This window comes from Elephas maximus, chromosome 8 (assembly GCF_024166365.1).
Source record: "Elephas maximus indicus isolate mEleMax1 chromosome 8, mEleMax1 primary haplotype, whole genome shotgun sequence".
NCBI lineage: Eukaryota > Metazoa > Chordata > Mammalia > Proboscidea > Elephantidae > Elephas > Elephas maximus.
The window spans coordinates 92,024,342-92,041,952 of record NC_064826.1 but is presented as its reverse complement, the minus strand read 5'-3'; the positions used below and the strand labels follow the sequence as shown (position 1 = coordinate 92,041,952).

Here is a 17,611-nt window from a genome sequence, read left to right as displayed (position 1 = left end):
CGACTTGACAGTAACAGGTTTGGTTTTGGTTTTTTATACACAATGTAGGGGTATGAATGGATTCAAGGATCCCTTGAAGTAGCTTTCCAGTCCAACACACACACATATCATCAGGGTTGGTCAAATGGGAAGACAGCCTTGGCCCAGGGGACACGGACAGAGACCTGGGCTTTCAGTAGTGACTCACTGAGCTCAGGACGGAGTATCCAGATGGTTGCTGGGGACTGGTTAGTGAACAGGACCAGCCCTGCCCTCAGGGAGTCACAGGCTTTTAGAAAGAAAAAACAAAAACCCAAACCAGTTGCTTTTGTGGAGTGGGTTCCTATTCATGGTGACGCCACGTGTGTGAGAGTAGAGCTGTGCTTCATGTTGTTGTTGTTAGGTGCTGTTGAGTCGATTCCAACTCACAGTGACACCATGTGACAGAGTAGAACTGCCCTACAGGATTTTCCTGGGCATCATCTTTACAGAAGCAGATCGCCAGGGTCTTTCTCCCATGGAGCCGCTGGGTGGGTTCAAACCACCAACCTTTCAGTTACCATAGGATTTTCAAGGGCTGATTTTTTTGGAAGTACATCACCCAGGTCTTTCTTCTGAGGCACTTCTGGGTGGATTTGAACTGCCAACCTTTTGTTCAGCAGCCAAACACTTAACCATTTGTGCCGCCCAGGGACTCTGCTGGTAGACAAGACAGGCAAAAAACCAGTAATCTCTGTGAGATACAGAGCAGCTCCTGACAGATGGGGGCACTGAGGAGGCTCACCCAACACAGAAAGGTCAGAAGAGGTGACAGCAGAGCTGAATTTCTGGAGGATGAGTAGGCGTCAGCTGGGCTAACTGGGGTGCGGAGCCGCAAATGCCTTCCTGGCAGAGGGAACAGCACATGTGAGGGACCATAGGTATCAAATGACTCCAGGGAATGACAAGTAGTTCAGAAGGGCATCTCAAGTTAGGCAGGAGGGCTAAACTCTCAGAAAGAACTCTTTGCAATGCCATAGAGTTGGACTCTATCCTGAGGCAATGGGAAGCCACTCTCGTGAGAAGTGAGATGACCGTAATTGTGCCTTAGAAAAATCACGTCATCTGCCATGTGGAGGAGACAGGGAACCCAGTCAGGGGCTGCTGCAGAGAAGACAATGGCCTTGAAGGTGTGGGATGGGGGAACATTCCTTTTCTTTCCCTGGGCATCCATTTGCACATCTGTAAAACGAGAATGTGGGATGGGATGATCTCTGAGGGCCCTTCCTGGTCCCACAGTCTGGTCCTGTGGTTTGGCATGAAGACACCAGGTAGAGCAAGGGCAATGTTTGGCCTGGAGGTACTGTTCCCAGCACCACAGGACGAGGGTGGGCACCTTCAGGCCTTTCCCGAGGCTCCATGCCCTCAGCAGCCCCATCATAGCTCCCATAAGCCCCATAGCTTTCGCCTACCTCTTCAAATTCCATCTTCCCTCTGACCCAGGACAGTCCCTCAGAGGCACAAAGGCAGACCCTGTCCCCTTGAGTTCTGTTTTACAGTGATACTTGAGGAGGGGGCATGTGAAAGAGAGGAGGGAGAATATGTGTGACCTTGTGACAAGGTGTGACTGTGTGACACTGCGCTCCTGTTGAGCTGTGCATGCCTATTTCCTGCCAATGTACCAGACTGTGCACTTGGGGAGCACGGGGGGTGGGTCTGAGCTTGCCTGGGACTGCCTACTTGCCACCGCAGTTGAAACCAAAGGTGGGCCAAGGGGTAAGAGACAGGGCCCCAGAGGCACCTGCTCCCCCCACACTACTCCACACAGGTGTCTTCCACAGTACCTATCACACTTCCCTGCACTTATATGCCAACCTGTCCCTGTCCTCACCAGCCTGGGGTGCACAAACTCTCACAAATACTTCTCCTCTAGTGCCTGGCCTAGCTGCCTTCAATCAAATTGAAGAAAGTTTGGGCTCTTTCCAATTTCTTCCTCATTTACCTCTTTGCAAACACAAACGTGAACTGTAAAATCACTTTGTTCCAGAGCTGCTACCTTTTTTCTGTTTCTCCTATGTCCCATCTAGAATGACAATAGTGCCTATAATGAATAACAGCCATGAAGAAATAGCCCTGCATCCTGGAAACCCAGGGAACTTAGGGTCTGTGGGTCTGTCCATTCAAGATGCAAAAGAGCCGTGGGTTTTGCCCCTGCAGTGCTCACTTCCCAGAGGGACGTTTAGGACATGTGCTGTCCCGGTTAGGAGCAACCCAGGTCATCAAAGCCAACCCTTCCATTCTGCAGAAACGTGCATGTGAGAAGTCCTTGGCTTCCGGTCATTGGGAGCTCACCACCTCTTGAGATGGCTGCTTCCTCTGGGCAGTGGCTCTGGTGACAAGCATGTTAGTAACTTCAGCTTAGCTTGGCTTTGCCCTTTCACCCTGTGCTGTGATCTGGCTTGTGAGGGGCTCTCCATGCATGAAGGAAGCTATTTCCCAGGGAACACAGGGGCTGACCCAGCCAGTCACACTCTGGCCTGTGTGGGACCCTGAGGGGTAGGACTCAGTCTGGGGCTGGGGTTGGGACTCAATCTATCATCCCCGCTCCTGGCACTGGTGAGACACCAAGGGACCTTTTCCTCTGCAGCTGCCCAGAGCAGAGTCAAGGGCTCTAACTATCCATTCAGGAGGCAGAAGACAGACCTGGCTGGCTGGTCTGCACCTTGTACCTGCCAGTCAGCAGGTGCTGCAGACATTCCAGTGCTCAGCCCTGGTCTCTTTCTCTCTCTGCCTGGGCAGTGACAGCAGCATTAATATGGAGGCTGGTGAGATTGGAGCACACAAAGGCAGCCCGGCCGGCCTCTTCCTCTCTCCCTGCCCAGGGTATAACCCTGGTTCAGGGTGGTGCCAGGTAAAGACAGCTTTCCCTGACAGCTTTGGTACCCAGTGGAGGCTGGCAGATGGGATAGAACTAGCTCCCTTGGGACCTCCAGCCCAGCTAGGACTGGGTTCCAGCTCTGCCTGCCCTCAAATGATAGAAACATATACATGTGCACACACACATCTTCCCCAGCCTTTTGCATTTCAGAACCAGAGACTCAGCCAGGAGCGTTTCCAAGACCATTTCACTGATGGAGAAACAGCCCCAGAGCAGGCAAGAGTCCATCTTGGGGTGACATGGCAGGTAGAGTAGAGATAGAGGCAGACACAAAACCCAGCATGCCACACTCTAGGCCAGGTTCAGTGAACCTGAGTCTACCCCCTCAGAAGCCAGAGCAGCAGACCCACCCAGGACACTTTGAGGGTGCAGCTGGAAGCAATTAACCAAGCAGGCAGTCCAGAGGGGAGCCTGTGCAAATTCTGTACTAAGATTTTTAGCTCCTCCATACCTGCTGTGGAAACCCTGGTGGTGTAGTGGTTAAATGCTAATGGCTGCTAACCAAAAAGGTGAACGGTTCGAATCCGCCAGGCACTACTTGGAAACTCTATGGGGCGGTTCTGCTCTGTCCTATAGGGTCGCTATGAGTCGATGGCAGTGGGTTTGGTTTTGGTATACCTGCTGTGGGTCTGATTTTCCCCCGCGGTTGTGGGAACCAGCTTCTGGTGGGCCTGCCCATGCCAAGAGGAAGATTCACATAGCCTCACTTTTCCCTTTACTCTCTGGTGCACAGGGCAGTTAAGACTTGGACTCTGGAAGGCTGCTGGATAACTTCAGCCAGTTTCTCTCTTAGATTCCACCATCCCAGACTTGGACTCTGGAAGGCTGCTGGATAACTTCAGCCAGTTTCTCTCTTAGATTCCCCCATCCCATTAAATAGTAGCGTTAATCACTAGCCACCCCTTTCACCCAAGCAGACACCTGGTGTTATCCTTGCCTCCTGGTCCCTGCTCAAAGCCACCCAACCTAATCCTCACTTCAGTCTCTCCTCACCACGTCTAGTTCTCCCTCCCGAAATCTCTCTCCAAACATGGGCTTCTCTCCATCCCAGCTCCCACTGCCTGGGCATGGTATGCCCCATTCAGGCCACTTTATCTCATTGTCTCGTCAGGTGGCCTGCCAGCTTTTATCCTCCAGGTCCCTCCAGCCTGTTTCCTTCCCACAGGCCAGGGGGGCTTTTCCAGAGCGCGGATCTGCACGCGGACTCTCTGTCCATGGCCCTCTCCATTGTCCTCACTCAGGAAGAAGAAATCAGGCGGAGAGTTGCCCAGCTCTGGTTGGAGTTGAGCGCAGGCAGCTTGTCTCTCAGTTAGGCGGACCGCATGAGTTCCTCTGGCGGGGGACGGGCGGGCTTTGCTGTCACCTGCTGCCCCGGGGCCTGAGATCCTAGAATGGGGCATTCGGCCACCCCAGACCCACGCTCTCCATCTGCACCGCCGCCCTCTGGTCCTTGCGGGTAGAAGAGAGCCGGGGCCGGAAAAGACCGACGCCGGGCAAGGCCCGGGTGCTAGGGGCTGGAGGCTGGGCCCCACCAGGGGAGCCGTCCGGCCCCGCCCCCTGACGCGGTCATTGGCCGCTGCAGAGCGGGTGGAACTGCAGCTCCGTGGGCTCCGCAGCTCCTCTCGGTGAAGGTCTTGACTTGGCTGATCCGGGAGAGCGGGCGCGGCGCTGGGAGGCTACCCGGCAGGTCCGGGCTGAGAGGACAGGGACCAGGGCCCCGCGCTCTCCCCGCGGCTCACTCTAGCACCCATACCGTGGCAGCCTCGTGAGGCGCGCATTCACACGCTCTCTCCGCTCGCTGGTCCGGGGCGCGATGGAAGCGGCACTGCTTCAGAGCCTGCTGGAGGCGAACTGCAGCTTGGCACTGGCCGAAGAGCTGCTCTTGGACGGCTGGGGGCTGCCCCTGGACCCCGAGGGTAGGCAGAAGGCTGGTAGATTCCAGTGGCGTGGTCTCCTTCCCTGGCGCGCTCGGTGCGCGCAAGGACCCGCGCTCCCACCGCCCCGCGCCTTGCGTTCCGCGGCACCCGTTGCTCCCCACGACCCTTCTGAACTCAACGCCGCTCTTTCCTGTCGCCAGATCCCTACTCCTACTGCAACACAACCTTGGATCAGATTGGGACGTGCTGGCCCCGGAGCGCGGCCGGAGCCCTGGTGGAGAGGCCGTGCCCCGAGTACTTCAACGGCGTCAAGTACAACACGACCCGTGAGTGCCCCTGGGCCCACCGCTGTGGGCCCTGCGCTGGCCGCCCAAGCGGTTTAGGGAGTGGGGAGGGTTCCGGACCCAGCGTCGGAGACCTGCTGAGGGTCCTGGTGCCCTGTCACATCGCTGGCTTTAAGAACCCTTAGGGGGTCGCTCCCTCTCCCCCATCCTCACAGTAGCTTAGATCTCAGTAAGGCAGTAGTTTGTTCTTCCGAGTTCCGTGCAGTGAGAGCCGAGAAAGGGGAGAAGGAAATACTGCCTCCTCTTTGAGGGCAAACCTCTTTCCCACGTTGTATAGTCCGAGCATCTGAAGTTCCACCATTGGGGGGGGGGGTCACTTCTTTGTTGCCGCAACGTCTCCCCTAGGAGCCGGCGTACAGGCTGGCTCTCCAACCCCCAAGGTGAGAGTGGTAATCAGACCACTACAGGAGAGAGGAGCGAGGAGAGAAGGATGAGATTAGCGCATTTGTTGAGGGCGGGAGAGGGGGTGCTGGGCATAGAGGCTGCAACGCCACAAGGTGTGGGGTGCCACCCCTTCCCTGACCGGATGTGATGTCCCAGAACTGGCGGGCTGGGCTGTGAGTCAGGGGCCTGTGGGCAGCATTACTCCTTGCACCCCAGGTAGTGCGTGGTATCTCAATCAGGACCACCCCCCACCTCCCAGGAAGAACAGCCTGTGCCTTCCCTCCTCCCTTCCGAATCAGAGACTGGCTCTCTCTCCCTGGGGAAGGCTACACAGCATCCAAATGAGGTTGTTCATACCAGCTCTGGGTCTGGGGTGTGTGTGGTGGGCACCTGTGTCTGTGACCTGTGGAGGGCCCATTAGGGCCAGGTGGGGGCATCTTTGTGCTGTCAGTGTCTGCGTGAGGCTGTGGGCCCACCCTGAATGCCCCTCACATCTCCAGCCCAGTGCACCAGCAGTGACTCCCTAGACCTTGTAGGGAGGCCTGCTTGTTTGAAGCCCCTCATCCTGGAAACAGCCTAGCAACCCCTTTGAGTGTTTGTGTCTGAACAGTGGCCCAGCTCCCCCTCAATACCGCCGCATTTCACATACACATACACACAGGCACACGCACCTACATACACACACACATGCCTTTCCCAACTGGTTAGAGGGCCACAGCACCGTCTGCATGTGATGCCAAGCGGCATTCCCTGGCTGAGCCAGCGGGGGGCTCTGGTGGTCTGGGGAGCAGCTGTGCCCTGAGGAATCTAAGGCCATGGGTGCTCCTAATAGAAGGGGTCCTAATAGAAGGTGGGGCCATGGAGAAAGAATCTGAGGACATGATTCCCATCCGTGATTAAAACACCTTGCTGGAAGGAAGTGAGGTTCTAGACCCAGGAGGTGTGCAAGGAGAGGGGCTGACTTCATGCCCCTTCCCAGACTGAGATTATGAAACTGTATTTCCAGGATTCTGTGAGCAGTACGCGGCGGCAGGGATCAGGGTCCCTGATTCAGATGGGGCCAAAGACTGAGGGTCATGCAGGGAGCAGTGGGGTGGAGAGGGTCATCCAGGAAGGACTAGGGGTGCATCTCACCCCCACAGCCTGCGAACCTGAGGGACTCTGCTTCCCAGCCCTGGCTTTTACCCAGAGCTGGGCTGTCCTCTGTTCTTCCCAACCAGCCTGGAGCCCCCCAAGGGCAGGGCCTGGGGCTCTTCTTCTTTATGGCAGAACTAAGCACAGCATTTATTCAATTTATTGAGCACCTCCTGTGTGCCAGCCAGTGCATTGGTATCAAGCCCCTCACTCACGGCACAACAGACAAAAAAAAAAGTAGTGATAAATGTCCTCATGGAGAGAGCAGGGGACTGTGGAAATGGGGCCAAGGGGAGGGGGAGAACGCAGGGAAGGCTTCCTAAAGGAGGTGCTGGAGCTCATCCCAGGCTGCTCACATCAAAGGAGAAGCTGGGGAAAAAAAGCCGGAGCTCCACTGAGGTTGGCAAATGTAGCACCAATTAGTCCCTGATAGCTAATGAACTCATATTGCTATGAGTTGGAATCAACTTGATGGCAACAGGTTTGATTGTTTTGGGTTTTATCTAATGAGCCATTTTCTTCTTTTGGACCAAAGTGCTGCCCGCACTAATTGCTGGGGAGCAGGAGGAGCAGTGGGGAGTGGGGGGAGCACTGCCATTAACTAGTACCTGGGGCTTCCAGGGAGGGCGGGGAGGACATCAGCCGAGGTGGGAAGAGCAAAGGCAGCTAATGGCAATGGCAATAAAGTGATTGATTTCCCTCCGCCCCGTCTCCTGTGGCTGCTTCCTCTTTCTCTGTTTGCCTTTTCAATGGGATCTTTTCTTTCAGAAAAACAGATGCAGTGAGGAGAATAGCTCCCATGAAAAGCCAGGAGAGAAGAACGAACAGTTGGAGCTGCCCAAGTTTTGTTAAGCTACTGCCAAAACCCCACTGGGACCTCCTTCCTTTGAGGCTGAGGATAGCTCCAGTGAGGATAGCAGCTTAGGCTTTAGTCCCGCAATCTTTCATCAACTCGGCTGAACGGAGAGATGGCTGAGAATATACCACAAAGCAACCAAATGTTGATCACTTTCCAGGTGCCAGATACCACAGAGAGCTTTACATACGTGACCCCTGCCATCCCCACCGTCCTGCAGCCCCCTGAGATAGGTCCTGCTTTTATTGCAAATGAGAAAACTGAGGCTCGGAGACATGAAGTAACTTGTTCCCAGATATAATCAGCTCCTGGGGGCCAGTGCAGGAGTCCCTGGATGGTACAAATGATTAACCCTCCCAGCTGCTAACCAAAAGGTTGGAGGTTTGAATCCACCCAGAGGCACCTCAGGAGAAAGACCTGGTCATCTACTTCTGAAAACTCAGCCATGGAAAAGCCCATGGAGCGCAGTTCTACTCCGACACCCACGGAGTTGCCAGGAGTCAGAGTCAACTCAATGGCAACTGGTGGGGGCCAGGGCAGGCAGTCCACAGTCCTCGCGCTTAGCCACTGGGCAGTACTGCCTCCATGAGGGAAACATCAGTTTGTGAGGAGAGCCTAGAGGGACAGAAAGAAGACTCATGCCTCCACCACGAAGGGTCAGAGAGGACTTAGTGCTCAGAGCTGGGCTTTGGGGGACAGATTAGATTTTAGCAGATGAATGCGTATAGGGAAGGCATTCCAGGCTGAGGGGATAGGGTGGACAAAGGCGTGGAGATGGGACCATGCTTCGTGCCCTGGGACTGGTGAGTAGTCGTTTGGAGCACAGGTGTAGGAGAAAAAAACAGATGAGACCAGACTGGTAGGTGAAGATCAGATGGCACAGGCATTGCAGAGGGCTTCACCTGAGGGGCAGGAGCAAGCCTGGGGAGCTTGAGAGTAGAGGAGCTGAAGGCTGGGGGGCCAGAGGAGAGGGGATGGATACAAGAGAGCACAGGCATTTGTAATTGATGAGGTGCAGGTAGGAGAGGGGAAGGTGAAGGAGGGATGGTGCCAGGTGTATGGGGGGAAATACTGAGCATAGTTGGGGGGTGTCGCATTTGAGGTGCTGGAAGGACGTCTGAGTTGGAGGTATCCAGAAAGCTATTGGCTGTGCAGAGAGCAGCCCAGGAGAGCACCGCGGGCTGGAGATGAGGCATGGTTAGGTAACAGCTACAGGGACAAGTTTGGGAGGCCAGGCCAGGGCTCTGGTTAGTCTCACCCAGAGACTGTTTCCAGAAGCAGCAACCGCCAAGGGAAGGGAAGCAACTTGTCCATGATTGCACATGCTAGTCCGTGCAGAGCCAGGTTGTACTCTCGTGTGTGCGAGTCCCCTGCAGTCCTCTCTCCACCCAGCATGCTGCCACCGTAGTGGCCGAGGTTCCGTCAGGTCTGGACTACCGTTTCACATTTGTTAGCTCACTTAATCCTTACAGCCGCCCAATGAGGAATAGAGAGTATTATTCTCATATCGCACCTCGGGAAACCAAGGCCCAAGGAAGTCAAGCAACTTTTCCAAAGTCACGCAACACATAAGCAACAGAAAAAGGATTCAAACCCAGGCATTCCTTAGTAAGCAATTCAGACTGGGTTAAGCGAAACAGGGATTTGTTAAAAGGATACTGGGGAGCTTATAGAATTACTGCAGAACCCTACTGGTGCCGTGCCAAGAGCTAGGCTGCTAACCAAAAGTTTGGCTCCTGAAATCCACAAGCCACTCCTTGGAAACACTCTGGGGCAGTGCTACTCTGTCCTGTAAGGTTGTTATAAGTCTGAATCGACTCGACAGCAAGAGGTCTTGTTTTTGTTTTAATTATTATTGGGTAGGCTGGAGAGCCAGACTTGGGGCTTCTAGCCAAGAAGTCAGGGCAGAGCTGTCAGGTGAGGAAACCGCCATTGTCCCTGAGCTGGGCCTGCCCGTGCCACCTAATGAGCCACAGCCCTGCTGCCACCACTGCCCTCGGTTTCCTGCAGTCGCCCCTGGAGAAGCTTTCTACCGTCTCCATCTCTTGGAGCAGGTGGTCCTGGTGGGGTGGGGGAGGGCTGGGGAGCTAGGTCACCTGCTCAGGTACTGGCTGCAAGGGAGCCTGGGAGGTGAGGCTCTGGTATTTCAACTCTGTGGACAGAGGTGGGCTCTGCCTCCTACCAGGTTTCCCCAAGCCCGTATGGAAAGCAGGTTCAAATCCTGGGCTGCCAAGAAGAATCCTAAATGTCCATTAAAAAAAAAAAATGTCCATACACAGTATAAACTGGGGCAAGTCCCTCCTCATCCCTCCCCTTCCTGGGCCTTAGTCTCCCTATTTGTAAGAAGGAAAATGGATTAGCCCACAGTGGTTTCGGCCTGAGAGAGGACACTATACTCTATTTCTTCCTGCTTCCTAGCAATCTGCAGACTCCTCTGAGCCTGTGAGTGTGTGTGTGTGTTTCTGTTTCTGTTTCTCTCTCTGTGTGACTGCATGCCTCTGTCTTCCTGTCTCCATCTCTGTGTATTTTCTGCCTCTCCTGTCACTTTGTGTCTCTGTGTCTTTCTCAATTTCTCTCTTGCTTTCTGTCTATGCTTGCCTTCCCCATCTCCCTCTCCTTTCTTCCATCTGTCTCCCCTCTTTCTCCCTCTCCCCTCTTCCTCCTTTCTCTCCCTCCCTTCTCTCCCCTCCTTTCTCCTTTCTCTTCCCTCTTTCCACTCTCCTCTCTGTCTCCTCCCACCTCTCTCTCTCCTTCCTTCTCCCCAGTCCTCTGTCTCTTCCTACTCCACCCCTCATCCTATCCCTCCTACTCTGGGCTTTGTGGCTCCAAAGGAGGGTCCTCTCCTTCCTCCTGGATGTGGCTCAGATTCCTTCTGCGGAGTCACCAAGCCCAGCTTGGCCTCAGCTTCAGCCACCTTGATCTTGGGCTCCCACCATGTCCCACTGGGAATGGCTGGGCTCATCTCTACTGAGGCATCTGCCAGAGATGGGGAAAGAAGGGACACCCACACCTAACCAGACCCCCATCCATGGGGAGGGCCAGGGGCCCTGCTTCCCAGAGTTCCATTCTAGAGACATACTGAAGCATTGATTTGTGTTAAAATGCAAACACATAGCTGGGTGGTCCTGAGGCCAGAACAGGTCTTCCCACTGGGTCTGCCTGGTTGTACAGGAATCCCCTCTTCAGCCTTGAAGGAGCCTTGCAACCCAAGTGGGTGGCCTGTACTGACCTTTGTCAAAGGGACAGGGGTGACAAAAGACCCTCAGGGAACACCAGGCTGCTTAATGACCACACTTAACTGAATCAACAGTCAGAGATTGCAGAGAAGGGCTTGGCGTCCACTGGAGCATTCCTGGAAGGCTTCCTGGAGGTGGTGGGTATAGCCACAGAAGGTCTTGAAGTAGTGAGGGTGTCACATTTGTTGAGGACAGGCCTGGTGCAGGGGTGCAAGCCTCAGGGAGGGTCCCAAATAGACCCTACCCTCTGGTTTGAAGAGGTAGAAGCTGTGGATCGAGAAACTCAGGTCTGCAGTCTCAGTTCCCAGTGAGACTTGGGCCCCATTTCTGCTTACACCCTGACCCCCTGGGCCCTCAGGCTGAAGGGCCAGAAGTTAGTTACACCATGTGTGAGGACTCTCCCTACTAAGAGAGAGGCATGCCCACCCCAGGGCTTTGGGAGAAGGAGGAAAGAGAGACAGAGCAGATGGGGCACCCCTCTGGCCATCAGACACCCAGAGCTGCCCAGCTGCAGGGCCTTTGGTGCTCTGAGCCCAGCCCTCCCTGCCCTTGCTGTTTATGGGTGAGGAATGCCTGTGGCCCAGAGAGGGAAAGACGCCTGCCCAGATCCCACAGGGAGCCTCAGCTGGCTCTGGGAGGTCGTGGCCCCTGCTCTGGCATTTTTCATGCTCCATCATGGGGCTTAGGTGGCAGAGGAGTGTGAAGACAGAGTCTCTGCTGTTCATCTCTCCTAGGCCCCTCTATCTCAGGGAGGACCAAAGGTGCAGCATCCCTGATCTCCTATCCCTCCCTTCCTCCCCAGGGATCCTCCAGCCAAGTAACTGCTCGTCTCCTGCCCAGACCTACCTTTTATCGGGCTTGTGGTTGTGTCGCTCCTTCCCCCTCAGAGAGGGCTACGACCTGAGCCTGCCTTGTTCCAGAGAGACAGAGTCTTAAAGAGAACTTTCTGATACTTAAGTGAAATAGCACAATCAAGTCTGTGGAAGCACATGCGAGACTTTAACTCCAAGAGGAAGGAAAGCTGAGAAGACTTTGGGGAGAAAGTGTTGAATACAGCTTGAGAAATTGGGCCGGTGATGTGTCAGATGGGAGGAGGGTAGGAGCAGAGATGGAGAGGAGAGGTGGGTAAAGGTGATACCAGGCCAAGTGTCTTAGTCATCTAGTGCTGCTATAATAGAAATACCACAAGTGGATGACTTTAAAAGACGGAAATTTATTCTCTTGTAGTCTAGGAGGCTAGAAGCCCAAATTCAGGGCACCAGCTCCAGAGGAAGGCTTTTTCTCTGTCACCTCTGGAGGGAAGGTCGTTGTCATCAGTCTTCTCTTGGTCTAGGAGTTTCTCAGTGCAAGGACCCCAGGTCCAAAGTACACACTCCATTCTTGGCTCTTCTTTCTTGGTAGTAGGAGACCCCTCTCCTCCGCTTGATTGGTTTTTCTCTATTTCAAAAGAAATTAACTCAAAATACAACCTAATCCTGCCTCATTAACGTAACTGCCTCTAATCCTGACTCATTAACATCATAGAGGTTAGGATTTACAAAACACAGGGTAATCACATCAGATCACAAAATGGTGGACAACCACACAATATTGGGAATCACGGCCTAGCCAAGTTGACACACATTTTTGAGGGGCACAGTTCAATCCATAACACCAGAGCATAGGCCTTGATTCTGCTAGTTTTAGAGACCACCCCTCCCCCCAGCTGCTTGTCCATAGCCCCATGGTGCAGGACCAGAATACTCTGGAAAGACGCTGCTCGATTTTCAGGATCCACCACCTAAATCTAAATCCAGTGCTGGCTGAAGACTTTGACCTTGTCCCTCCCCTCTCCTCCCTCCTGCTGACTAAATCAGAGGCTGGAACCCCTCTCTCTGTGCACCCCCTGCCCCAGCAACCACAGCAGGGTCTGAAGCCCTAAAGAATTATTGAAGGAGGAGATCCCCACCCCAAGTGACCCTCAGGGACCTCCCCTAAGGGCTCCTTCTTGGCTGGGGCCCAAGCATAGTAATCTGGACCCTGCTGACCACCAACCTCAAACCAGGTGCCCCACCATCTGGCAGGTAGCTCCTTTCCCAGCACCTGCATGGGTGGGTGGTTGAGGTGGAGAGTGGAAGGAGCTACAGCCCAGATTCAGGAGGGCTGGATCTACATCTAGGCTTGGCCATGGTACACTGAGTGACTAGCAGGTCCTCGCCTTCGAAATCTCAGTTTCTTTATTGTGTGAAGGGAACGGAATATACTGACCTCATGGGGCCATGTCAAGATCAGTAAGACAGTACTGCTTGGGGCTCCCTGTGGACAGTGGGGCATTGTCAGCAAGGGATCAGGAAAGGAGGGGCCTAGGAGGTGGTCTGGGGTCCAGAAGGTGGAGCAATCATGTCCTTGAGTATGGGAGAGTACTGCCCACTCCAGGGTGGTTGTCCTTGTCCTGGGTTGGTGTGGCCCTCTGGACTCTGGATGGTGTCTTGGGGAGGAAGCAGTCTGTCTATCTAGATTGAGAGGGTCTGGTCCCCAAATGTCTCTGGAGAGAAACAGCCCCTTGGCCCCAGGGTGGGATGCCACTGGTGTTGAGGGGAAGACAGGATTCTGCCACCAGAGATGTCATCCTCCCATGACTTCATAGAAACTCTGGGTTGGGGGCCAGTTCTAATGCTGGTCTTGCCTCTGACTGCTTGTCTCCCCTTTGGACAGGTCTTCCCATCTTTGGGGCTCAGTGCCTCTGCACTAGGTGGGGGGTGACCTTGATGAGTTATAGTCACCCCCTTCCCTTGACACTCCTCAGTTCCATAGCAGCATCTGCCTCAGGGGTCCCCCTGTTCACCTTCTCCTCTCTGCCTCCATCTGTGGGCTGGTGTCATGGTGACAAGCCCATTGAGTGTTGCTAGGGATGACTGGAAGGAGGGAGCCTTCACAATAAAGCCTGGAGCCCAGGGTAGGTGCCTCCTCCCACCTGCCCCATTCCTGGGGAGGGCGTTGATCTCACACAATGAGCTGGAGTCCAGCCACTCCCCTTCCCTTCTTCTCAGGCCAGCATGGTCCCCATTCATCTGCTTAGTGCCTCCACCACTCAGTTTCCCCACTGTCTACTGTAAGTATAGATGGTTATCCCTGCTGTGCCTACTCAAGGATGGAGAGGTATCATGAGGGAAAAGTCTTTAGGGGACAGAGACCTGAAAGTTTCTGGAGGTCTATAGTGGACAGTTGAGACCCTGAGAGGAGTGTCCACACAACGCTGAGGAAATGGAATACAAGCTCCCCGTCCCCTGTGCCACTTGTCATAGCACATGGCTCTGGGGAGGCCCTTCCCAACCTCAGGACTGGATTTAGTGATGGCAGGTTCCCAAATCTTTAGGCCCAGCATCCCTGCTGGGTCAGGCTGTGTCTGATCTTGGGTGGGTATCACCAACCACCCCCTCCCTACCACCACCAATGTGCTGTAGTCAGATCAAGACAGGAAATGTTCAAGTTGGATCTCAGAGCTGGCCAGCCCTAGCTAGCCTGGCGTAACATCCAAGCAGGAAGATGAGCCTTGTTTGGGAAGTTCAGGGGAATTCTGTGGATGTCATGATTTTGCCCCTGCCATCACCTGGCCTTGGCACTAGTTTTTTTTTTTTTTTTTTTTTTTATCATCTGGCCTTGGCCACGGCTTACCCAAATGGTCTCTTACCTGGAGGTGAAAAGCAATTAGTTATTCCCCATAGTGTCATTGCCCTGTCGAGATAGAAGAGATTGGGCTGGAAGGGGCCGCTGTGGCTGAGAGGTTTTTCCCCACAAAAGGTAAAAAAGGTGGCCTAAGGTGAAAGTCAGAGCTTTCCTAGCAAGGCTCCAAGCCAAACAGGATGGAGATGACTGGGTCTGGAGTAGCTCCACTCCAGAGAAAGGTAGGAAAGTGACTGAAGTGGAGATGTCTGCCCTGTAAGGCGTTTTCTGTTCCAGGGACCCCAGACTTATGAGTAAGGCTCTCCAGAGGCGGCACAGATAGCTGCATCTGCTGGAACACAGTGAAGCCTGGAGCACCTTTCCCTTTCAGAAACACCGTCCCTGGGTCTCCCATGAAGTCTGTCCCAGAGGAGAGGGATTATTGGGTGACCCTGGACCTGCCACTCTCCCTCTTTGAGCCTTGCCAGACCAAATGAGGAAAAAATTGCGTTCCTCTCCTAAAATCCCAAGGGGATGCCTGCGGACTGAGTTTCCAAAGTGTTTTCCTTGGAATAGTCGGCTTTTTTGTCTGGAATTTGGAGGATACTGACCCCAGGTTTGCTATTTTAGACTGACTCCCCTTCCCAACGTGGGGCTGGATTGCCATGTTGGCAGCTCTGTCAGGGGGCTCGGCCTACCTATGGTGTGTGTATGTGAGGCCCTGGATGCCTCTTGTCTGTGGGACTGTATTGCATTTGCCATGCAGCTTGGCGGAGCCTGGGATCTGAGGTGGCAAACTATGTCCTCTTGGCCCACACTGACCCTCTAACCCTCACTCCAAGTTCCCCAGTAACCTAGACAACAGCATCAGCCTTGGGCTGTCCCAAATCATTTGTATGTAGCTCTGTGCAGCCCTTCCTAAAGGGTCATAGGAGAGGGGGAGCTCAGTCTTGTCGGGCAGAAGGAAATAAACTCCTGTCCCAGGGAGCCCCTGGGTTGGTTGAGAAGACAAGTCTCCTTTTCAGGGGTCAGTGAGAGAACAACCCCAGTACACCCCGAGCTAGCAGGGAGTGAGCAGCTGGATCCTCAGGGAGGTGAACCCTCAGAGGGGAGTGGCCAGGGGGGTTGGAGCCATTATGGAATCCACTTGGAGAAGCTGGGGCTGAAGCTGGGCCTTGAAGAGAGGCATGAATTAGCTTTACCTCCTTGATGTTTTTATTTTTTTTTTTTCCTTGATGACCCCTTGTGGGTCAGAGTAAGAACTATGCTCCATAGGGTTTTCAATGGCTGATTTTTCAGAAGTAAATCACCAGGCCTTTCTTCCAAGGCACCCCTCCATGGATTTGAATTTCCAGCCTCTTAAAAATTTTTTTTTTTTTTTTTTTTTTTTGCCTAGCAGCAGAGCATGTTAATCATTTGCCATTCAGGGATTCTGAATGCAGGTAGAAGGGCTGATTCTTAGGAGCTGTCCAAGGTCCCCAGCCTGCGGAGATGGTGGGGGTTGGGAGCAGTGTTGTTCTGCTGTCCATGGTGCTGAAAGCTTCTGGGCTTGCCAAAACCAAACCAAACAAACCCGTTGCCATCGAGTTGATTCCTACTCATAGCAACCCTATAGGACAGAGTAGAACTTCTCCACAGAGTTTCCGAGGAGTGCCTGGGGGATTCGAACTGCCAACCCTTTGGTCAGCAGCCTTAACTTAACTACTTAACTACTATGCCACCAGGGTTTCCTCTGGGCTCACACAGGGACCTTATTCCTTTAGTAAATACTGCTTCTGGCCCTCCTTACCTCCCTGCCAGCAGCACCCTCCCTCCCTTACTTCTTGTCATTTCCTTTCTAGACATCCAGTGATGACATTGCTGCCACTCCACCACAGTCCCACTCGCTCTTCTGCCCATGTGAACCTGTCTTTTGCACTCTTCCCTTAGAACTACCACCAAAAATGGTCCTTCATGGTCTGTGACTCACATGTTAGAATATTGGAGCTAGAAGTGTTATCCTAGGGGCATTCGAGAGCTACGTAGGAGTGTTTGAGATTTTCACAATGACCTGGGGGTACTATTGGCATTTGGCAGATTGAGTAGTCCCATACAACAAATAATTGACCCACCCGAGATGGCAATAGAGCCTCATTGAAAACCAATTGACATTACTTTTTCTGAGAGGGGAAACTGAGGCCCAGAGGGACAGGAATTAGCCAAAGTCACTTAGCTAGCCAGAGAAAAAACTGCAGCTAGAACATGGACCTCCATCTCCTAGCCAGGCCTGTGGACTACCCCAGGTGACTGCCTGAACCAGAAGCACTTATCAAAGTGTTAGCTTCTGAAAAGGGGCAAGCCTATTATAATGGGGGTTTTCCACAGGTCAGAGCCACTCAGGGCAGAGTCCAGACACACTGCTGGGATAGGCAACAGGTTTCCCAGGCCACAGAGCCCTGAAAGAGAGGACCCTGGCTGCATCATCCAGACCCTAATGCCCCTGGCAGGTCACACCACACACCAGTGGCATTGATCCTCTGCAGGGGCACCTATGTTGCCATGGAAACAGTCACTCATCTCCCTGTCTCCAGTCCATAACTCTGGCCTGGCCATCTGCCCCCAGACTTTCTGTGCCACCCTCCCGTGGGTCCCAGGGGGGCCTCTTCCTGCCTTACTCTCTCTTCTCCAACGTGTGCCTGAGGGCTCAGCACCCTCATTAGCTCCAGCGGACAGCCACCCCCACCCCACCCCCCTAGGAGCTGGCAACATCGGTCTTCCATTCCCCTCATACTCAGTGTCTGTAACCTGAACGTCATCCCCAGACAGGGCTGGGTCCCCTGAGGGAAGCCCCCTCCCACTACCATGTCCCACATCTCAGACTCGGATTTCCAAGGTTTCGGCAGGTCTCAGCCAGTTAGCTTCAGCCAGTGTGTACTCAATGGCTGTGGGTCCTGGCTTACATGGAGTGGGCATCCAGTGACCTCCAGTACAGCCTCTGCCCGCTCATCTGTCTCCAGGGAGCTCAAGTTCAGTGGGGAAAAAAATAGTTGAAGTTCATAGTGAATTATGGCCAATCCTCTAACATAAATTTTTGTTTCTCAGACTGGATTGTGGTACAATAGTGGGCTGTGAAATCAATTTAGTGGGTCATGACCAGCATTTTTATACAAAATGAATAGAAGAACATTAGAATAGAAGAAATAAAAATATTGTGGCTGTGATTAAGATAAATTTTGCCTTGTGAAACTGAATTCAGTTATGTG

The 17,611-nt window shown here is 53.6% G+C and overlaps 1 protein-coding gene across 1 annotated transcript in view; it reads left to right on the top strand.

Annotated features, from left to right (window-relative positions):
• The first annotated feature begins 4,550 nt into the window (after positions 1-4,550).
• CRHR2 (corticotropin releasing hormone receptor 2) overlaps positions 4,551-17,611 on the top strand; it is a 33,200-nt gene continuing 20,139 nt past the window's right edge. Inside the window, exons 1-2 of the mRNA XM_049893675.1 lie at positions 4,551-4,812; positions 4,974-5,099. Of these exons, the coding sequence (XP_049749632.1) occupies positions 4,710-4,812; positions 4,974-5,099 (229 nt within the window). The 5' untranslated portion in view covers positions 4,551-4,709. The remainder of the gene's footprint in view (positions 4,813-4,973; positions 5,100-17,611) is intronic.